At 45.5% G+C, this 23,847-nt stretch overlaps 1 protein-coding gene across 1 annotated transcript; it reads left to right on the plus strand.

Moving 5' to 3' along the window:
• The first annotated feature begins 4,831 nt into the window (after positions 1-4,831).
• LOC124685161 (serine carboxypeptidase-like 2) lies at positions 4,832-9,567 on the plus strand. Its single transcript, XM_047219488.1, has 14 exons — positions 4,832-5,135; positions 5,200-5,345; positions 5,617-5,693; positions 5,955-6,077; positions 6,168-6,270; positions 6,770-6,807; positions 6,934-7,038; positions 7,116-7,196; positions 7,275-7,427; positions 7,571-7,642; positions 7,829-7,947; positions 8,075-8,188; positions 8,906-8,951; positions 9,081-9,567. Exons 1-14 carry the CDS (start codon positions 4,999-5,001, stop codon positions 9,162-9,164), a joined length of 1,398 nt encoding a protein of 465 aa, XP_047075444.1. The 5' UTR covers positions 4,832-4,998; the 3' UTR covers positions 9,165-9,567.
• Positions 9,568-23,847: the final 14,280 nt, after the last annotated feature.

Below are 23,847 nucleotides of genomic sequence, written 5' to 3' on the forward strand. Positions count from 1 at the left end.
TTGCTAACCCTCCAAGAGACGTATCTGATGATACCCACCGCGAAGATCAAGTTGGTGATAAATTGGGCACCTGAGAGTTCATCTAACAATTAGTCTACTATGGGCATGAAATATTTATTTTTTACTATTAAGAAATTTAAGTTTTTTTTTTTTGAAATGGGTCTACTATCGTTCCAGCCTCTGCATCGAAAGGATGCACACAGCCTATCAAGAAATTCAAGTATCTGTAATAAATAAACATAGGATCATCCTCCACCCTTCTTTTGTGTAAACAGGGAATAGAAGTAGATGTGCAACACACTTTATTGATCTCAATCAGATTACAATATATAGGCCCGTGGGCGGGCACGGGTACGTGACGAAGGCCGCGGAGGAGGAGGTCGCACCAGGGGCCTTGCCCTGCATCTTCTCATCCATGGAGAGCTTGTCCACCGCGGCGGTGAAGGAGAGGGTGGCCGCCTCAGTATGGATGTATTTCCCGACGGTCTCGTGGCGTTTGTGGAGGCCACGGACGAGCTGAAGGAGAAGCACATGGGTTTCCAGAGGATACCCTAGGCCGCGGAGTTCGTCGGAGATGGCCTTGAGCTTACCGACGTTGACACTGAGAGGGTTCTCGAGCTGCTTTGTGTTGCGGAATTCGTCGGAGAGCATCATGGCGTGGGCTAGACCGTTGTTGCGGAAGAGGGTCTCTATGGCCACCGAGATGGCGCGGGTGTAGGCGCCCGGGGAGGATACGGCGGCGTGGAGCTCTGGCGTGATGAGGTCAAAGAGCCACGACTTGAAGATGGAGTCGAGGCAGGGTTGGCGACGTCGCTGCCGACATGGTCGAGGACTTCGTAGATGGAGAACTTCATCTCGACGCGGTCGCGCCATAGCGCGTAGGAGCCGCGCTGCAGGTCTAAGATATCGTCGCTCCAGCCGCAGATGAAGATGGTGGATAGGGTGAAAGAAGAGTGGCGAGGGGTGGGGGCGCGGAAAGCTGGGTTAATGGTGGTGGAGAGAGAGGAGCTGGTGGTGGCGGAGGTGCCGACGCTGGTGGCACCAGAGGTGGCCGCGCGGCTGGGGCGGTGCCTGTCATAGTAGGATCGGAGAAGTTAGGGAGAGTCTGATACCACGTAAACACCATGTAAACAGGGAATAGAAGTAGCTGTGCAACATAATTTATTGATCTCAATCAGATTACAATATATATGTCCGTAGAGATAGCGAGAGGGCCGTGGTGGTTACAGATCCTAGCTAAATGCACGGTAATAGTGGTGTGCGTACAGATAAGTATTGACCGAGAAGATAAACAGAGCTGGACTAAGTCCTTGTCTAACATTTGGCTCTTGGAAAAGTTCCTTGTTCTGATCAATCACTTGACGTATATTTGCTGGAATAGGTGCCGGCAGTATTTGCTCCAGATGTTGATTGAGCTGCACAAGCTGCGGTACTGCACAATGATGAAACAACTTTGTCAACTGCTTTGCTTGAATTGTGAGACAATAAAAAGTTGTATTGTCACGCACACCACACCACACCACACAGTGTAATTCTTTTCCCTTCATGTCTAAATCGCATAAGTTTCAGTCTCCAGTCTACCCACATTCCGGAGCCACAAACAGCACACCACACCACACAGTGTAATTCGTTTCCCTTCATGTCTAAATCGCATACGTTTCATGTCGACCAGAACTTCACCACCTGCAGCAGATTTCTGGAGGCCACCGTTGCTTGGCATTGAAATCGTGGCCAAACAGCACATCACGCCAAGAACAACACCACCAGCTCTGCTCATTTTTGTTGCAGACACCACACCGACCGTGCGAAAGTCAAAGAAAAATGGGGATTCTACAAGAGACCCTGACCCAACTTCTTCACTCTCGATTCGCCTCCACAACAGCTCGATCTTATGGACTTCACATCGAACCAATTTAGGGGTATTTTGTGATTTTGTTTTGGGTATTTTTGGTAGTGATCCTAAGAACGTAGGCTCGGATAACCAAACGTAACGGTCGTTCACTAGGGCGACACACCGATTACTTAAGGTGCTGCGTGCTCATAGGTCAGCTATTGGCTATTTACTTGATAATCTAAAAAGTATAATTATCGCTTTATGCATATATAGTAATATGAATCGGAGGAAGTATGTGTTAACATAGCTAAAAAATAGTGTATAAAAGCAGAATTTGGGTCGATCCAAAATACCAAACAGGCCAACAGAGTTGTAGATTTTTCAAATTGGCCTTGAGGCCAGAGGGGCCAGAACCAAAGCTAGGGCCGGGTCAGCCCGTTCCCATCTCGGCTTGGGCCTCGTCGTCTTCATAGGTTTTGTCATGGACAAGGTGATGACGTGGTCATTGATCGGCACACACAACTTGTCTTACTTCAAAAACCTTCACTTTGTACCTCTAATTGTACCTCTATTTATACCTATAAAGATCATTGCATTAGTACAACACGAAACAATTAGTGATTTATCTATTTGATAACCATATGCAACGCTTTATTAGCACTCTCACATCATTAATTGTGCTATTCATTACTAGGTCATATTTTCTTACTCATATAGTGTGAGTTTGTGGCATGTATAAAGACGAGGTAGTAGGAGGGATGCGGTCGAAGGAAGGCACCGAGCCAACTAAGATGAGCATACACGAAGGGGATTGATTGCGTGATGGTCGACGGGCCAGATATGCTGTTAGCCATTGATCCTGTACAGTTGTTTTGGTCAGATCTCGTATTCAGATCGCCATCACTGCTTCCCTATAGGACCGAGTTTATGGATCGTACTATGCCAACCTTCGCGCTGCAATGCAATGGATGTGGATGTGTATCGCCTACCCAACATACACGATTAGATTTTCTCTTGCATACATCAATACAAACCACCGCGAGCCGCGCGTGCTAAAGTTGTTTGCAAGGGCATCTCCAGGGGACTAGGCATTTCAGAAGTCAAAAGTGACCATGACATGTTTGTTTACGTTGGTCTTTGGACCTAAAAATTGACCATTTAAACACGTTTAACCGTTTGCATCTAGGAGTGCTCCCAGCAGACCGACCCTATCTATCTAAACACATCACAAATTAATGATCAAATTCCATCAAAATAGTGCAATATTTGAAACAAACTAGAAAATTGACATTCAAACTAATTTTTAAACAAATTACAGAAACAATCAACTTCTTCTTATAGGTCCTCACCTCGCCATCGTCACAGCAGCGAGAAGAGCGTCACGTCCGAAGAGCTTGTGCCCTCCTCCGACAGGTCGTCCTTCGGGTCTTCCTCGTCGTCGGTGTACGCCGCCTTCGCTCGGGCTTTCACCTTCTTCATGGCCGCCGCCTCCTCTATCGCCTCCTTCGCTTGCAGCCGTTTCCACATGGCCTCTTCATCCTCTTCCTACTCCTCCTAGCCGTCAGCGATGACGTCCCCCTCCTCCTCCTTGCTGTCAAAGACATCGTCCCCCTCCTCCTCCTGGCCGTTGGAGACATCGTCCCCCTCCTCCTGGATGTCGTCGGTGATGGCGTCGTGCGCCTCCTCCTAGCCGTCCCTCGGTGGGGAGCTTGAGCTACTCAGCGTGTCAGCTCTTCCTCACCAATGCCACCATCCCGATGACTTGCCCTCGTTGTTGGAGTCCGATGGTAATGAAAGGATGCGCATTGCGCCGATGGTAATGGTGGCGTTCGATGAGAGATCCGATCGGGCAGACGTACGTCTTTTATTGAGCCACAACGGGAAGCCGAGAAGGCAACACAAAAATCGAAGAGGGCGACGGTTGCTCTTCCGTGGTGGTTTTTGTTCTTGGGAAGACGCCTCGATCGTCACGGTTGTCATTCCGGTTGTTGCTCTTCCGCATCGGTTGTGTTGAAGTGTATAAGTAGATTGCCTAGCCCTTTTCATCAGTTCGGACTTTTGGTTCAAGTGGCTAGTGCATGAAGTTTAACATGGTATCAGAACCCAGGGTCTCAAGTTCGAGTCCTGGCTTTCACAATTTATTCTAAAAATTATCTCCCCCTTCTCGCAGCCGCCGCCGCTGCCTCTTTGCCTCTCTACACGTGTTGACTTGTCTTCTCGTCTTCCCATCACACGTGAGAGGGGGTGTTGAAGTGTATAAGTAGATTGCCTAGCCCTTTCCATCAGTTCGGACTTTTGGTTCAAGTGGCTAGTGCATGAAGCTTAACAGGTTGCACACTTGCGGCGCTATATTCTATCAGTCTGGCGCCCCTTGGATTGGGTTCAGCCTTAGGTCGCGCCGATGCAAAACGTGAACGAAGGCGATCATTTTCGTTGTTCCTGACGTGCGGGGCCGCCTAGGAATACAAGGCCGCGTGTTGCGTCCGCGCAGGCGCATTCGCGGAGCAAATTTAGGCCGCATTTGCATCCCCGTGGACAGGCTAGACATTTTGCGTCGGCTGCTAGGCTAGGGTGCAGATCCATTTATCAACCGCATGAACATAAACGGTTACTTTGCGTACGTTTGCGTTGGACCGGTGAAGATGCACTAACCATTTTTTGTGCCGTGCTCATGCTTGTGTTCTAAAGGTCATCAATCCTTCCAAGACCTGATCTGTGTGATCTGCCATCAGTATATATTGCTCATGTCGGTACCTAAAAATAATTGGAGTGATCACCTGCATATATAAAATAATTTGAGTATGATCATCAAATTTTTTTGGAGTACTATTTACTAGGTTTCATACTAGTTGTCGCTGAAGGGAGGAAGTAGATAACTGTTAATGTTTCTTTCAATCAATTCGTGAGTTGGCTGATCCATCAATGACTTCGACGCGATCACGCCTCTTTGGCAAAGATATTAATGGGTTAGCTTCTTGTATACTTACTATCAACTACTCCTTTCGATCCATATTAATTGATTTGAATCGGAAGGAGTATAATAAAGCATCGTACGTACGTTCATCTTGCTACTCTGAGAGTGAGAAGATTCACCAGACTTGGGCGAGCAGCAGTACAACTTCAACGTGCCTAGCGGCAGACTGAAGAGAAAGTGAGAGTCCAAAATGCACATGAAGCTCCTCTTGCTGCTGCTGCATCTCTATGCAGGCTTTCTGCCGCTGTCGCGCCGCGCCTCGGCGTCAGCGGTGGTCACCCACCTGCCTGGATTCGATGGCCCTTTGCCCTTCTACCTCGAAACCGGGTAAGCGTTCACTGCTAAAGCTTTGTTGCTGCTCACTGGGGAGTCACCAAGTATCGTGATGCAGATACGTTGACGTGGAGGAGGCTACCGGGACGGAGCTCTTCTACTACTTCGTCGAGTCGGAGAGGAGCCCCAGCACCGACCCTCTGATAATATGGCTCACGGGCGGCCCCCGCTGCTCGGGCTTCTGCGGTTTGGCCTTCGAAGTTGGTTAGTCCCTCGAAAACTCGACAGTCTAGTATTGTCACTTTGTCAGTTTCGCCATGGATGCCCAATCCAAGATCAAATTGGTGATCCAAATAGTAACTGTACTTTTCCATGTTCATGGTCGCCAAAACAAAAACACCAGATACATTTCTTTACCTACACTTAGTGCTCTAAGCCGAGGCCCATGTAGATCTATTTCAATATGAGTAGATCTGCAGCTGATGAGCATCTCTCTCTCTCTCTTTTATTACCATCTGTGATAATTTTTCTACAGGTCCCATCAATTTTGTGTTGGCACCTTACGATGGTAATTTGCCACAACTGGTCTACAATCAGTATTCATGGTCCAAGGTGGGATATTCACTTACTCAGTATTTTTTTTATTAATAAGTCTATACTGTTTTCCAACCGATCATTAGTCAGTTGGCTTGCAGCCTGTTATCTGTGTTGTGTGCTCGCCCACCAGCGTTCAACCCTATTTCCGCACATGCTCACTTCCTCTAAATAAAAACTGTCCGGGTGCTACCCATGGATCGCATTTCTTTTGTCTGTAATTCTGGATTATTATCTCTCAAAAACTTAACTTAGTCTTCCTTTGTTCAAAATGCTTAGATAGCAAGCATCATCTTCTTGGATTCTCCCAGCGGTTCTGGTTTCTCATATGCTCGTGATCCCGAAGGTTATGATGTTGGGGACATGTCGTCTTCCTTGCAAGTCGTGACATTTCTGAACAAGGTGACGAAACAGGCAGAACTGAACTCTCTCATATTTTAATTGGAAGAATAGTGTGTGTTAATTTCTTACATCTTACGCACACCAACATAGTGGCTTGACGATCACCCGCGCTATCGGTCAAATGAATTTTACCTAGGAGGAAGTTCTTATGCTGGAAAGATGATTCCACTCATCGCGCAATACATCTCAGAAGGTAACTCAGATAATACCCGCAAATCCAAGAAATAAATAAGGAGATGAGATGCAATTTCTTGTGACCCTTTCCATATTTGTTTGGAATCTTTACAGAAATAATAAGGTGTAAAAAACTTCCTTGCAAGTTAGAGGAAAACAAAAGTTAAAATCAAGGTTTTAAATGCCCGGTTATAAGCTATAGCAGCATCCCACAAAAATAGATATAGCAGGCCTATAGACTGCTTAGCCACCTTTTAGCAGGCTAATGGACTTAGCCACATATTTCTGAAGGGCTATACTGGGGCTGTAGCCGGCCATTTAAAACTATGATTTAAATGTTGCATTTCTTATTTCATCTACTCTATAGTCTCACATAGATCTCTATGAACTCAACATTTTTAACTTGGGCACATGCCAGTTCATGTTTCGAGTTGCTTAGGATTGATTAGTTATAATCTTGTATCCTAATTAAAAATCAACTTGTAATGATATCTTCATTTTATTTTGTTTCACTTCAGGAAATGAACAAAGGAAGCAACCTGTGATTAATCTCCAGGCAAGTAATTTTCTAGCCTTAAAAACTTGGTTGATAGGCTTCACTTGGTGGTAATGACAGAACGTGCACAAGAAATGTGAAATCATAACCTTTCCCATTTTGTTCTTTTCGCTCAATTCCTTACAGGGCTATTTAGTTGGCAACCCTATTACAGGCTCCAAGTTTGATGACTTCAATTCTAGAATACTTTATAGTCATGGCGTTGGAATCATATCTGATCAACTATATGAAGTACGTAATTCCACATTCAAACACATTGACGAAGTGCAGTGATACAATCATTTATCATGTTTCTTTGTCTTTTAAAGGCTGCAATGGAGAACTGTAAAGGGAACTATATAAGCACACATAATGCTTTGTGTGCTGGGGTTCTAAATAAAATCGAGAAGGTAAGATTCATGTATTGGCATATTGTTTTTCTGAAACTAATAGCCATAATTAAAACATACTGGTACACTGTATTGCAGCTTATTTCTGAACTTGATGACGATCATATCTTGGATGATAAATGTGTAAGTGATTCACCACATGTGAATGATGATGCTTCAAGAAACAGGTTCCTGTCAGAAGAAAACATTAAGCCAAGCGTGCCATCTCCTCACCCTACTATCAATTGTTTTGTAAGTTATCTAAAATAAATGTTTTTGAATGTTTTAAGTATTTATAATATGGTACAGTCTTGTCGAATATGGTACTTTCTGGTTTCATCTCTCATTGATTTTCCCTAATGACAATTTCATCAACATCACTTTCTGAAATGCAGTCATACCGTTACTACCTAGCTGATATTTGGGCGAATGAAAAGGTGACTAGAGAAGCTCTTCAGATCAAGGAGGTAACCATATTGTTATGTTTTACATTTATACTCTTATATCAACTGCTTCCGTAGATTACACACACATCAATTAGTGAAGCCTCTGTTGCTTTGAAGTTAAAACTGAGGGCCTTTTAAGTGTATGTTTTCCCGCTACACAGTATTACCATGGGTTATTCGAGATTAGTAATACCACAAGACATATAGGGCACAATTGGAGAGTGGATAAGATGCGTCAATGGATTACCCTACACGGAAGACGTCCCAAGCAGCATACCTTATCACTTCAACCACATCACTAGGGGTTACCGTGTGCTTGTGTTCAGGTGAAAATATCGAAGGACAATATCTGATTTGAATATGTAGTGTTCCTTTTTATTTTGTTATAAGATCTGTACACACACTGGTTGAATCTTCTTCCACGGCTTAAAAAAGTGATCTCTGTGAGTGCAGCGGAGACCATGATCCCGGGGTACCATTTCTGGGAACACAACGGTGGGTAAGATCCTTCAACTTTTCCATTGTTGACGACTGGAGAGCATGGCATGTGGATGGTCAGTCTGCAGGGTTAAGTCACCTAATTCTTATCCTTCTAATTCAGTACTCTACTTTCCTTTTCTATTTTTTCATTAAGACCAAGCATAACTTCTGTTTTTCTTTGTCAAAACGAGATGCACAAGGTCCTAGAATGATTTTTATGTGCATAGGGCTTCACAAAAGAAAGAAGGTTCTATTGCATATAAAATTTAGTCAAAGAATGTATGCCCATGTACATCACACATGCCGACAAAGGAATTGTGTGCTTCACACGTCTTTCATGTTGATTTTGTGTGGTAAATTCTACCATGAAAATTGGTACATTTGATCTTGCTTTTTCAAAACTTAGCAAAATCACACTTATTTCATAAATTACAAAAAATTCAAGCATGTATATATAGTGTAGAACGGTCTATTAAAACTTACTTTTCTAAGTTTTTATAAAATATAACAAATAGATTTCCATGGCACAAGTTTCATAGCTCTACCGTACCCTTTAATACAGTAACTACTTTTTAAGTTTCGCACAAAACAACAAATATTCGTATATGTACAGTTATATATAATGTTAAGTTTCTACCCAATACCGACGTTTAAGACCTTTTATTACGTAGTTTTCAAAACTTAGAATCTTCACTTTGCTAAGTTTTTTTAAAAGTAACTAGGTCAAATGTATACCCAGGTTCTAAAAATCCACCGTGGTGTGTGCGGAGTCTGATTAGGAAAATATGTTGTTTTTCTGCGCAGATTTACAATTGAATATGACAACCATTTGACATTTGCGACAGTAAAGGTACACCATCTTTATTTTTTAGATATTCATTCTGTGCATACTCTTAAACATAAGATACTGACACTATACATAGAGGAAACATATGCCACAGACTAAAATTATGATTTAATATCATATATATGCACGCAGGGTGGTGGCCATACAGCTATACGACACCAGCCTAAACAAGGTTTTGCCATGGGTCAGCGGTGGTTGGACAACAAGCCCCTCTGATCTGTTTTCTTTGGCTGCAACACTTCCTACATGTTCGCATCATACGACAAGCCGGATCATTATGTGGCAGTTCTTATGGCTCAGTTTGCGGTTGCTGAAGTGTATTGTTTTGAATACATCTTACCTATTGTAAGAAATAGCCACAAAAGTAAGAAAAATAACTGTTAGCCAAACAGTAAAGTTGGGTAAAGCTAGTTTAAAAAGGTAGATTATCATAGTCCACCAGTGCTAAACGCAGATTATGTCCAGCAGAGATGAATCCTGCCTTATACAGCGCTACATAGCAAGCATAATAACAATCATGTTCGTTATTCAGTTTGTTTTTGGAGGAGCCTTTCAAGGCCTTCGTTGTTGTACTGATTATAAACATCAAAATAATTTCAATTGTTATTTTTAGCACTTACTAGCAAACGTGTCTGTGTTCGCATGACCTAAATTTTGCACTCCCATAACCCGAGCCAAGTTTAGTTTATTAAACCTGCACAAAAAATTATGAACTTTACGGAGTATTTACCCTTTTAAAATTCTACAAAATCTTGTCCTTCTTCCTTTTCTATTTTCTGAAACTAATCTGAAAATTAGTAAAATAGAAATAAAGGAATAGTTTTAAAATGGTAAACCCTCTCCTCCTTACCGGACCAGCCCAGCCAAATGACCCAGCAGCCAAGGCGATGATTAAACGGAACCTATTCGCCCGCTCATCCTTCTCCCCCGAAAGTTTACCCCTGTGGAGTCTGCTCTCCTTGAGCCTTTTCTCTCCCCTAGATCCCCTCGCCGCCGCCGGCCATGGTGGCTGACGGTGGGTGGGAGAGAGGCCTGGCTTCTTCTAGGATTAGGATTTCTCGTTTTTAGTTCTTCTCCAGCAAATAAAGAGGTGGTTAGATCCAGATTCGTCTGGATTTCTTCTCAAGATCTTCTCGAAGAGGATCGACGGGAGGACCTTGCAGGCGGATCCTATGCTACCACCTCCGAGTTGAATCCATGGCAAGATCTTGCCTTGGCAGGTCTTGCTCCTGTTCTCCCAATCTTTTCTTGCTGCAATAAGAAGCCTATGTGGTGCTATGGGGAAGCTGTTGCGCGCGCTGTTGCGTCAACACACTCCCTGGAGAGTTCATCAGCGGGGGACTTCAGCCGGCCACTCTGCCTCGCCCCTGCAATCCATGGCCGAATGGCGGCCCTCGATCAGGAGTACAACCTCCTTTGGAGGCCCTCTTCTACCAAGTGCCGGAGCTCGCTGTCGCTTCACCCCCAAGTGGCTCGTCCCCGGAGGCGTCGAGGCAGCCAGTGCTGCTGGTTCTTCGTCGGATTCGAGAACGTCTCGAGCTTCTTCCTCTCCGATCTCGGCGTTCTACGCCTTGAGGTCGCCGGCGAGTGGTGGAGAAGGAGGCCAAGCACTGGATTGCTTTTTCCATGTTTTTGCTAAGGTCCTTTCTGTAATTTGCAATGCCTTTTCTTCAAATTCTAGGTTTTCTAGGGTAAGAGATGCAAAAGGGCATTGCTGTAATTTCTGTACCCACCGTTTATGAAGCAACTTCCAGGCCCTTCGTGGCCCCACTTGTTCAAAAAAAAAAGCTAGCCCCTACCCTAATCGGTGGGTGTTAGGCGTGTGCGCTAGGATCTTTTTCCTGCCTGATCGGGAGTTACGTTTTGAAATGAGTAATGCTACATCGCCTGATCGGGAGTTACGTTTTGAAATGAGTAATGCTACATCTACGGCCAGAGGCGCTGCCAAGCAAAGCCCTAGTGGCGTGGCGGCGGCGGACTCTCCTCGGTCGTGGACAGGCGGGCATGGTGGCCGCGTCCACCCGTGCGACGATGCAGGGTGGCGGCAGCCATGGAGCGCTGATTCATTGGCGGTGGCACCGCCGGGTGGCAGCTGCGTGGAGATCGGCCCTGATCTGGGCCCATGTCCTGTTGCGGTTCTTGTTGATGTTCAGTCAGCGGTGAGGCAATCCTCGGCTTCTCCTGCATCATGAGGAATCCTAGGGCAGCGGCTATGTGCATGGTGGTGGTGTCCGTCTCCTCCGCCGGAGGCGGTCAGCCAGATAGGGGCTAGTTGTGGCGATCTCCTGATCTCACATATGGTCCTAGCGGCGAGTTTAAAGATACGCGGCTGCCGGTGAAAACCGTGCTCCGATTCCAGTCATGGCGGGCGATGGCAACGTTACGTGCCGTAACCTTCTTGAAGGCATCGCCGTCGCAGTCTGCATCTTCTCACTTGTGCTGCTCCGGGGAAACGCTAGATCTAGGTCTCCTAGATCAGATGATGGCGACCCTATCTGTGTTGTTCTACCTCTTGGGGCATTGTTTTTTGAGCGGCTGCTGGACAGCGGTGAGCTGCGGTGGTGTGGTGTTCATCTACCGTATCATGGTCGGCGAGTCACGGTGGCGTGTGGCGCTGCGATGTTTTGGTGATGGATGCGGGATAATGGACACGCACGGGATGGGGGTGCTATCCGGCGTCATGGTGGCGCTGATGGCGGGCCTCGCAAGGTCAATGTGTTGATCACCCTTGAAGATGGGTTCGAGGAAGACGGCGGTATTGATTTCTACGGCGTGTGCGCCGAGAGTCTGCCTTGACTGGTTACATGCCAATGGGGTTTGGGAAGGCATTTGGTATTTGGTTTTTAGATGATGTGCGTTGGTGTTTTATTTATAGGCACCCCTTCATCGATCTTGTAGGTATAGCGAGTTGTCGCTAGGATGGTGGCTTTGAGTTGATCTTTGTATTCTCTTTGCAAGGCTCTCTTACATAATTTAGTTAGAAAAAACTGTGTGCATAGGTTGGGGCTATGTTCCCCATTTCGAAGAAAAAAAATCTACAAAAAAGTTCTTCCGGACAGCCACTGTGGCACAGCAGATGAGAAGAGGATCAGAACGTGCTCAACTATTTTAGGAAGGGAAAAGAAAAAGAACCAATGAACAACCTCCACATCAGTCCGTAGAACCAATCGGTAAGATTTCTTTCGTAGGTGTAGGATTATTGTTTTAAAATCCTAGCGTTGGTTTCCTTCCCCGTTGCCTTCTATTACGGGTCGTAATTTCTTTGTTCCCACCAAATAATCTAGAGTTCCCACGACCTCCAAAAAAGCCCGAACCCACTGCCCTCTTCGTTGCCCTTGCCGTCGCCCCCACCGAGGGTGGCACCCTCCTCTCCCTTGAGGCAACCACTGGGGCCCTCTTCTCCTTCCCAAGCAGCTAACGGAAGTGGCGGTGTCGGGGCCTGCTCTGGTTCCTCAAGGTGACGGTGCTGCGGGACGACAATGGATGTGCGCGCCTCGTTGAGCTCGTGGCTGCGAGCGGCTGGCGGCATGGCTGCTGGTTGATGACGGTCATGCGGCAGGGGCTGGGCCCGATCTGGGCCAAGTCGGTCCTCTGAACGTCCCCTACTGCTAGGCATCTGGGCTGCGATGTCATTGCTGACCCGGTTTTCCGTCTCCGAGTTCTTCAACGTCTCCATTGCTGGCATCTCTGGTAACTGCTGCAGCCCCGACGAGCACACCACCGTCAGGTATGTATGTGCACCGACTGTGAAATTAGTCAAACATGCAGCTATAAATATTCATGCTTCTATTACTAAAGTTTTTTTTCCGTGTCTTCTTTGCAAATCAATAAGGAGGGCAGAAGCACCTCCAGGTTGCTTACAATGCTTGGCGTTGGGGCGAGCATCAGGAGTATGTTGGCATAACCTGCTATTGTGCTGAACTAAAACTATCTAGCTCTGGTAGCTAACTTTTCCAACAGTATTGAAGATGATTCATTTTCTTTACTTTGGTAATGGTTACTAAAAGTTCATCGTTTGGTTACAATACATTAACCAGGAGTATGTATCCCAAGTGATGGAAATTATTGAGACTTAGAGGTGCAGAACTAAGAGCTAAGACGATGGTTGATGTTGTTGTCTTGCAGATGTGGGATCGATGGGCGCTTGGAGGACTACAGGAAGACAGTAGCTGACCAGCTCCTCGAGCTGGTTGTACAGCTATAGCAGGCAGCAGCTGCAGGTCTAAACTATGAATTACGCCTCAATTCAGCATCTATTTGTAGGCTAATAATCAAGCTAACAATTGTATGCACATCGATGGCAGTGTAAAGTTGATCAGATGGCAGTCTAAAGTTGATCAGATGGCAGTCATTGGCAATTAAGCTTTCGAGTGGACGCAACATGAGGAGCTTCCAAGCCCGCCATTGAAGAATCAAGAGTCGAGAATCTAGATGCAATTTTCATATATATTTTGCTTAGTGCACTAAAGCCACGTATGGTATCGCAGACTGACATGGTGCGACATGCCATGCTAGAGAGAGAGAGAGAGAGAGAGAGTTGTTCCTAATATTTTCTTGGCCTTCTTGCAGCGCCCGGACTACTGCTTCACTGTCTAGATTTGTTTAGGGTACTTCTGCAGTCCCAATGCTTTTCATATCCTTAATAGTGAAGCAGTGCTCATTTCGCTCACTGATTTTGCTGAATATTTGCTTTGCATGTAAGGACTGAAGTTTGAGGCAAACCAGAGATAAGAGGAGCAGTATGCAAGGTCTAGATGAGGGCAATTCTAGGGTGAAGCTGATGAAGCTGTGGGCAAGGATTTTTTTTTCTGTCAGCTCATAATAGGTGGGTTCCTCTTACTCCTTGGATTCATTTGCTTACGGTGTGCACACCTAGGCTAAGATACTTCCTGTACATCACCTTTTGATGCGATGTTATTTCTTAGGTTCACCTACAAGTCTGAATCTATCAATTATTTTCAACTTAATAACTAGGACAAGATGCAAATTAGTACATTACCAAGCATGTGTTGGAACGGAAGGATAGAAGAACTTGACCAGCGACGACGCGTATGCTGGCTGTTGCGCCAATAGTAGACTCGACTTCTGCAGCTTATGACTTTCCCACTTGGACTTTGAAGCTACAATGGCCACAGTTTAAATTGGATCTGTGGAGGCGAAGTTTTGTGTGAGAAATCAAACTGGGGCAGGGGAGTTGCCAGACAAGGGCACTTGCTGCTGCTCCATGCAGGTAATCATGATCACAATGGAACCAATGCTAAGATCTGATAGTACAAACTAGCTCAGCAGAATGCAGGGTTTCAAGTCAAGGATAGCAATAAAAATTCAGAGCAAAGCCATTTGTGCAAATGGACATCTCACAATACCAGCACATTATTGATTTCACAAGAGTAAAAGCATGCAAGTTATCTCCAGCACTATATGATTCCCTAGGGTAGTTTCTTGAAATCGATGATGTACACTCAAAATCCTGATATATATAACAAGGATCTGGGTTTTAATTATTATACTCCCTCTGGCCCTAAATACCTGCCGCAGGTTTGATGAACCTAGACATACGTTAGCCTACATTTTTCCTAAATCTGCAACAAGCATTTAGGGCCGGAGAGAGTATCAAGATATGCAATGTGGTATGCAAGGATTAGTGGTTGAACTTGAACGTGCTATTTTTGGAAAGGACATGGCAAACAATGTGCTATTCTCACAGACAAATATCTTGACTGGACAATCATGAACCAGGTTATACAATGCAATCAATACAGACTGTGTTATGAATACCATGCAGAGAAGATAAAGAGCGCTTTCTCACAGGCATAAATACTACTTCGACAATAGTTATTCTACTGCTGAACTTTAGGAGCAAAAGCAAAATGTATCACACTAGTACAGTTTTGTTCTGTAGTTGTTTACATATGATATGATGTACCTGGAACAGCTTTTTTCTGAATGTCGTGCAACTGCGGGATTTACTTCAAAAATTGCCATAGACAGGCAAGTTTAGCAGCTATCGAGCCTAGAAAAGTTGCAGTCGCCTGTCGGTCCAATTTTTTTTTCCCACGTCTCCAGCAAAGGTATTTTGTGCATCTTCTCTACCAGTGGGCTTTGTATCAATCATGCCAGTAGGAGTAACTGTGGGAAGTTGAGTCAGCCAGATAATCCCAAAGAATGCGGCTCCTATATATGCATCAATCCATCTTGAATCTACCAAGCAGATGTACAGCCTTCTCAAGCAGTCATGAATTAGCTTTTCTATAACTGTGATGGTCACTAGATTGCAGTAAGACATGCAATTCACCAAAGCAACTTCAATCTCCAGAGTCCCTTTCATCCGAGCCCCTGTCACGGCGGGGAAGGCCATTCTGCTGTGGGTCCCCCCCCCCCTTATTGGGCTGCCCAATGGTGGCCCAATTAGGGGGTTCCCTATTTTTAATTTATATTTAATTTATTTAATTAAATAATCAATACATATTTGAATCTTTGAAAAATTCATTGACCGCGGAACTTATTCTGTTTTCTCTCCGGAACAATTACGGTGTTCTCTTCATATTCTCATACAATACCGAATCTATCTCAAAGCGTTGTATACCCTTAAGTGTGCCACCTTACAGATTCAGGAATGCATAGACATGATCGAGATGACTCTCCGATCAATGACCACCAGGGTTCTAGAAAACCATAACGGTCCCTACGCAAGCACGAATTAAGTTTATCGTTTGAATCTCTCAACGTCGAGTCTTATTCCTTTTCTTACATGATACCTAGTTTGTCCCAGACTTGTCCTTGCGCGTTCCACTCGAGTCGGCAAGCTCCGTCTTCTTCTCTCTTCAACCTTGTACATGCCACCGTCTTCCTCCAACATACACGCCACCGTCTTCATCCATCTTCAACGCACGCCACCGTCTTCATCTCTCTTCTACGCCGTCTTCATCTATCTTCATCTTCTACACCGTCTTCATCTCTCTTTGACACCGTCTTCATCGGTCTTCTTCATCGTACTCGATCTTCTCCATCTTGCAACCTTGAGACCAACACATGGCTATGGACACGACCTAAGATATATTCTCAATACAACCGTTAGTCCATAGGGATTGCCATCAATTACCAAAACCACACATGGGGGCTCCATGTTCTTTCAGCAGTCATGTTAGAGAACATGATGGACACACACCCATAAGGTATTGGAATGTGATCAACTCACAAAGTTCAGCACTGCGATACTAGCATGAAATGTAACCTAATCCTTAGACCGTGAGACTATATTTAATCACTATCATCGGCGGTTGCTTTTACATCATCAACCGTAACATGGTAGTCATAAAGGTGTTTCTCAAGTATTCCAATGGGGTAGGTTGAGGCGTATGAGCCAAGAGCGAAATTTGTACATCATGTGATGGATAGATACCAAAAAGGGCCCACTCGGTGATATCATATCAACGCCTCTTGCAAGCAAGTGACTAGGTCACAAGGATATAATATCACAATGACGAGTTGAATTGTGTTTGTCGGCAACGAGATATAACAAGGTATATATAGTGGATACCGAAGATCAAGGTTTGTGCTCGATAGGATAAGTGGGTCGCATCATCGGAGAGAGCTCAAACCTTGCATGCATTGTATCGTGTTTCTTGGTTGTTCTTGGTTCTTATCCATAAGATGGGTTAGAGCTTGTGTTCATTCTCATGACAAGCTCTAGCTCATCAGAAATGGATTCCGGATGCATCGCATGTTGCATGTGCGAGGGTGATGATTTTCCCGATATACCATATTGAGAGGTTACACCTCTATGACAATAAGAAAATCATCATCCACTCTTTTTCATGATTTCACCATGTGAGAAGATAGCTCTTGTCGTCCTCTTTCTAGCAAAATTGGTTTCACCTTAATCGGAATTGTCTAGCTCAAGTTATTGCGTTTTCCGTGTTGCATTTTATTTGGAAAAGAAAAACAGCACATGTGGGCCGCGGTACTACTGCTCGCAGTACCGGCCCAGTACCGTAAGCCTCTTTGCGAGGTACTGGACCCGGAGCGGTACCAGGCCGGTACCAGCCCGGTAGTACCGTATTTGTTACGGTATCGACCCGGTACCGAGCCCGGTACTACCGCTCGGCCCATTCTTTCTTTTTCCCTTTTCTTCTTAGCTCCCAGCAGCTTTCTCCCGCATGGGCCGCCACCACCCCGCATGGCCCACTCCCGCCCAGCCTGGCAGCTGCGTCCCTGCCTTGCACTGGGCCGTTGCGGCCTTGCTAGCCCAGCTGCGCGACCAGCTCGTCCCCGCGCCTGGGCCGCCGCCGCCCCACTCCCCGGCCCAGCCTCGCTCCTGCGCCCTCGCTCGCCCACGCACCTCGCCCGCGCTCGATCGATCCAGGGATCGAGGCCGTGGCGTTGACCTCGATCGGGAGACGCCCTCGATCCCCTCGCTCTCCCGCTCGCCCTCGTTCCTTGGCCCCACCGCTTGCTGCCACGCTGCTCCCTGCCCGCATGCAACCAGCGCCCCCACATGCGCTCACGCTGCCTGGCCCTGCATGCTGCTGCCGCTCTGCACCGCGTTGTCCCTTCTCTCTCCTGCATGATTTGGATTTGCTCAGTTTCAGACACAAGCGGTAGTACCGCTCCGCAGAGCGGTACTACCGGTTTGGGCCGTTTTTCAGCTGTTTTCTGCACAGTTCGCGCGTGAGCGGTGGTACTGCTTTGACAAGCGGTAGTACCGCTCGGGCGCGAATCTAACTGTTTTTCCAGCCCAACAGCTATATTTTGGAGCCTCTATTTATACCCCTCTTCCACCTCCGACCCAACCACTTCTTCTCCTCCATTCTCTCTCCTCCATTGTTGACCGTGAAGAGCTTGTTCCTCCTCTTGATCCCCCCAATATTTCTTGCATATTTTTTGGCGAAAGGAGAGAGGAGATCTAGATCTAGAGCTTCACCAATTGAATCCCTCTCCAAGTGAGGGGATCTTGGTAGATCTAGATCTTGGAGTAATTTGGTGTTCCTCCTACTATTTTGTTCTTCCTCCCTTATTCCCCCAATAGCTTTTGTAGCTTTGTTAGAATTTGGGGGTGAAGAACTTGGGCATCTTAGTGGTGTTCTTAGCCATTGAATTAGGTGCATCGGTTTGTGTTCTCTCCGGGGTTTCGGTATCGTAGAGGGCGTGTTGACCTTGGTGGTGTTGTTGCCTTAGTGGCCTTGTTGCATTTGTGGTGTTGTAGACTTTGTGGCCTTGTCGTCTTTGTGGCGTGGTAGCCTTTGTGGCGTTGTTGCCTTTGTGGAGTGTGGTAGCCTTTATGGTTTTGGAGCCGGTTGTGGCGCATTTGAGTCTTGGTGGCCTTGTCGCTGGTGTGGCGTGTTGTAGCCCTTGTGGCCTTGTACTTGAGAGCCTCCGTGTTGTGGAGTTGCCTCAAGCTTGATACTTGGGAGTTTGCCCAAGCTTGTACGGGTTCGGTAACCACCCTCAAGGGTCCCTTAGTGGATCGAGGCTTTCCCCTTGGTGTAAAGGCTCGAGGAGAATACGGTGGCCCTAGTGGTTCATTGGAGTGCATCGTGCCTCCACACCGCTCCAACGGAGACGTAGCACTCTTGGGTGTGAATTTCGGGATACATCGTCGTCTCCTCGTGCACCGGTTACTTCTCAACCCGAGCTCCTTTACCTATGCGCTTTACATTGTGATATCTATCATGCTTGATGTTCTATACCTAGCTTGTTATCACCTTGTTGCTCATCATGCTAGCATAGGTTGTTGGTGCACTTAGGCAAACCCCTAATTGATAGGCTTTGAGCTAAACTAGTAAACACTAAGTAGTTTTATTCCGCCTAGTTTAGCTCTCAAGTAGAAGTTTTTATAACCCGCCTATTCACCCCCCGTCTAGGCGACGTCCTAGTACATTCAATTGGTATCCGAGCTAGGGCTCTCTTATCTTGTTGGGCTTCACCGCCTAGAGAGTAATGACGTCGGCTAGAGGATTAGTGCACAATACCTCTTTTACATTTTATGGCACTAATTATGATGCTTGGAAATTCTACATGCTTGATTATTTTAGGGGCATGCACCCACATGTGGAGCAAATTCTTGATATGGGTTTTTCTCCTCATAAGGATTCACAAAATCCAACTTTTGAGGAGAAGAAAAACTCTTATCTAGATGCTCAAGCTACTAAAGTGCTTTGCCATGTTGTGAGTCATGTAGTGATTTCCTCCATCGCGCCTTTCCGGAGTGCTCATGAGTTTTGGACAAAGCTTCGAGATACATATGGTGGGTCCAAGACCATTGAGGATGATCGCACTCCTTCCACTTCACCAATGTGTGGTAAGACACAAGGTAATGATATAGTGAGTGGTGATGAACATTGCATTGTTGATGGTGAGCCTTCTCTTGATGATCCTTCATCCATATCCCATTGCAATGTTTCATCTTTGGACTTAAACACTTATAGCACTATAAATGCTTTACATGCTAGTGTTGGTAGTCCTTGCATATCTTCATTCCATGATGATATGCCTGCCTTGTCTTGTTGCCATAATGAAAATACTTTGCTTTCCTCTAGTATTTGTGTGACTAACAATGTAGAGGGAACCAAGGATACTATGGGCCAAGACAAGATCTTGGATGGATCTTCAATTACTTCATCTTCTTCATCACCTCATGGTTCATACACTTGCCTTATATGGCTAAGGCTTCTAAGGTATCTCCTTCCTTGGAACCCTATCTATCTAGTGATGATGAGGATGATGATATGGAAGGACTTAATGTTGCTTCCTTAAACATGATGGGTGAGTTGGTATTCCATGCTCTCCATGATAAGAAATTTGCTTGCTCTAACTTTATGAAAATCTTGGCTTTTGCCATTGAGAGCACAAAACTTATTGAGAAAATGGAAGAGCATGAGCGCGAGTATGCAAACGAGATTGCAACTCTTAGTGAAGCTCTTGAAGAACAACAAACCACCAATGAATCCCTTGAGGAGACCTTTACTCTAGATCTATCTAAAGTAAAGGAATCTCGTGATAGAGCTTTAGAGGTGGCACATGATTTTCGAATTAAAAATGTTGAGCTAGTAAGTGCTCATGCTAAACTCCTTGAGAATTTTGAGCTTCTCAAAAATAGCTCTAGGACTATTGAGAGTGAGCTCATCAAACTCACCGAGTCACATGAGCAATTTAAGGCTCTCAACCTAATAGAGCTTGCTAAGTTGCCTTCTCCTTGTGTTATAATTGATAATGCTTGTGCTACTAACTCTACCTATTGTGAAGCATCCCTTGAAGGAGAATGTTGAGATAAGGGCTCAACTTTCTTTGCTAACAAGCAATTATGAGAAATTGGAAGAAAGTCATGGAAAGCTTTCTATCTCCCATGATGATCTTCTAGTCTCTCATGATTTGCTAAAGTTAGCTCATGAGGCTATCATGTCAAAGGTAACATCTTGTGAGCCTCATGTGAGTACTAGCACTACCTCTCAAAATGTTATTTTGACATGTGCTAGTGCTTTTAGTTCACACACTCATGCTATTGATTTATCTTGTGGTGAACTACCTTCTATGCCTTGTTGCTCTACAAATCCATGTGCTAGTGCTAGTAATTCACCCACCCATGCTATTGCTATATCTTGTGGTGAATTACCTACCTTGCCTTGTTGCTCTAACAATGAAGCTTTCACTTCCTCTAGTACTTGTGTTGTTACTAACCATGTAGAGGAAATCGAAGAGCTCGAGGCCCAAGTATCTTCTTTGAAGGACTTGGTAAAGGGTCATGAAGGGAAGCATTCCCTTAATGACAAGAGTGGACTTGGATTCAACTCCAACAACAAGAACAAGTCCACCACGCACAAGCGGAAGAAGTGCCAAGGGCATGTGAAGAACCCCGCCAAGATTGTGTGCTTCAAGTGCAAGATTGAATGGCATCATGTTAGATCGTGCCCCTTGAAGAAGAAGCCACTTGGTGAGAAGAAAAAAGGGAAGCGGCCTCAAGATGGAGCTCATGATCTACCTCAAGGTCAAGCTCATGGTCTACCTCGACTTGAAGAAAGGCCGCTACCCAAGAAGGATCAAGCCAAGGCTCCCGTTGTGGAGAAATCAATTGAGAAGTAGGAGAAGAGAAGAACATGCTACATATGCCATGAGAAGGGCCACATCTCCTCCTTTTGCACTATTGGTAACTCATCCAACCCTATCTTGATCGATGGTGCTTATTCTCTTTGCAAGGATAAGGTTGGAAATGTGTTTGCCAAATATATGGGCACTCAATGTGGTTTCTCAAAAAGAACCATTTGGGTTGCCAAGCCTATTGTGACTAACTTCTTAGGACCTAACTTGGTTGGGGACCATTAAGCCAAAATTTGATCAATATGTACATGTGGAGGGCATTGACAAGGGATTAACTTATCAATGCCTATGGATTGTAGGCTAGGGTTTAGTTAGAAGTAGAGGGCAAGTAGATCTCGAAGGTTTCAGCCGAAAAGTACTCGACGAATATGAAAACTAGGGTTTGCAGACAATGATTCGATGATCTTCTCGTCCCTCGACCCCCTTTATATAGGTGGAGCCGAGGGATTCGTGCTATACAAGGATTACGGAGTCCGGGACGGTTTCTAACTCATCCCGCCAGATTACAAATAACACTTCCTATTACAACTCTATCTTTTCCTTAAATACATCTTGGGCTCTCGAGTCTTCTTATTCTTCGGGTAGTGGGCCTTCAATAAACCCCGGGTACTATATTCGGCAGGCCCATTTGGGATGCCTATGTCGGTAGCCCCCGAGATTTTGCTTGAATCATAGAGTCGTGGAAAATCTCTACCGTTTATTTTTACTCGAAAGCTCAAACTTTCATACTTCTTCTCATAAAATTCTATATTGTACAGGGATATTGGTAGTTGGGGCTAGTTCATCCGACGGATCAGGTACTAGTTAACCGCTCTAGTGGCAATCCGCAAAAACCTACTTCAAAATCACGTCCCCGGACATGATTTCGGGATACCGGTGTAAACTTCGACGAGTGCCGCTTAAGGTCTTACCATTCTGTCGAGTCCCGAGTCAAATTTATTGAGTACCTAACGCGTCCGTTAGGATTTTTCTTCGTATCCGTTGATACGGATAAAAGTAGCAGAGCGCAGTCTTTGGCGATGCCACGCCCAGTGAGAATAGATCCGGGGTCTTACCTTCGCAAATTTGCGGCATTCGGAAATTGATCGCAACTTTGGCGTTCGAGAATATATTGTCGAGTGCTTTTCCGGCTGTTGGAATGGCACATTTTATTGAGTCAAATATGACTTATATTGCTCTCCCGATGGGAGTATATGTAGAGTTAATTATAACTCGAAATATACTCTCTTGCTGTTCTATTTTTCCTTTATTAGTTTCATCGGGCACGCGAACAGCGTTCCCGATGGGAGTAGCCCCCGAGGCTACAGCCAAGAACTTGTGCTTGGTTGTAGGCTCAACATTTTAGTCCACCTTGTCACTATTTTGCCATTATCTCTCAATATGATCTCATTTCTCTTTTTTTCTTCTTCTCTCTCTTTTTTATTTTTATCTCTCGGGTGCGCGAACAGCGCTCCCGATGGGAGTAGCCCCCGAGGCTACAGCCAAGAACTTGCGCTTGACTGTAGGCTCAACATTTCTATATTGTCATACTCGAGATTTTACTATCTTGTCAAAGTAGCCCCCGAGCATTTGGGCAAAAACTTGTTTCCGACCAAAGGCTCCCGATGCATTCAAATAACTTATCCTCGTCGCCATTCTCCTTTTTCTTGTCGACATATTTTCCCTTGTCAAATTTTCTTCAACTCTATCAATGGTCGAAATTTTTCTCGCTTTGTGGGTCCATCGTTCCCACCATGTTGACACGTCGTGCAAGTGGGGGACACACGTCCTCCGCTTTTTCTGGCGCACGTACGGTAACGCCTATCTCAATAAAAATACTTTTTTGCCCTTGAATCTAGAAGATCCATTCTCACCACACGATTTCCTCATCCAACGGTACACCGCGACCCCTAATTCTTATATAAACCTATCTTCAACCTCCGTTCATCCCTTGCTTGCGCCGCTCACCCGTGTCTCTTCGCAAATCTTCCCCTGCGCCCAATTCTCGCCGATTTCCCGCACTCGCATACATTGCTCAATCCGCCGCCGTGGATGCCACCGCGTACGCGTTTGACTCGCCACAAGCACTCCGCAGTCCAAGATGGCCGCTGAAGATCTTGAGTGGGAGAGATCCAAAATCTCCAATCAAGACGTCAATATGCTGAAAAGGCTCGGCCCGATGAAGAAGGAAGACGCCATCCGCTTTCCCAGTGAAGAAAGCTATCCCAAGCCTCCAATGGAGTATCGGGTTAGTTTTGTTGATCATCTTATCCGCGGCCTCTCTACCCCAATCCATGATTTCCTCCGCGGTCTTCTCTTTGTCTATGGGATTCAGCTGCACCAGCTGACCCCCAATTCCATTCTTCACATTTCTATTTTTATCACACTTTGCGAATGCTTTCTTGGAGTTGCTCCCAATTGGGCTCTCTGGAAACGCATTTTCTGCCTTCGCCGTAATGGCGCTCACAACGCCACCTACAACATAGGTGGCGTAGTTATCTGTGTCCGAACCGATGTCGATTATTTCGACGTCAAATTTCCCGACTCTGTCCAAGGATGGCGCAAGAGGTGGCTCTACATACACGAAGAAAGCGCCAATTCCGTGGAACACAACATAGTTCCCTTTGACGGAAACGCGAAGATTCAACGCCGCCACTCCTGGGACGCCGAAGCTTCCGAAGAAGAGAGAAAGGCGACGAAGCTCTTATGACTCGTATTCATCAGCTCCAAAATACTCGAGGCAAAGAGTTGTCCGGTGTCCAAATCACAGCCTATTTTCTTAGGATTAGAGTGCAGCCTCTTCAGTGCTCGCAAAAATCCCCTTTGG

This window comes from Lolium rigidum, chromosome 1 (assembly GCF_022539505.1).
Source record: "Lolium rigidum isolate FL_2022 chromosome 1, APGP_CSIRO_Lrig_0.1, whole genome shotgun sequence".
Classification (NCBI taxonomy): Eukaryota; Viridiplantae; Streptophyta; class Magnoliopsida; order Poales; family Poaceae; genus Lolium; species Lolium rigidum.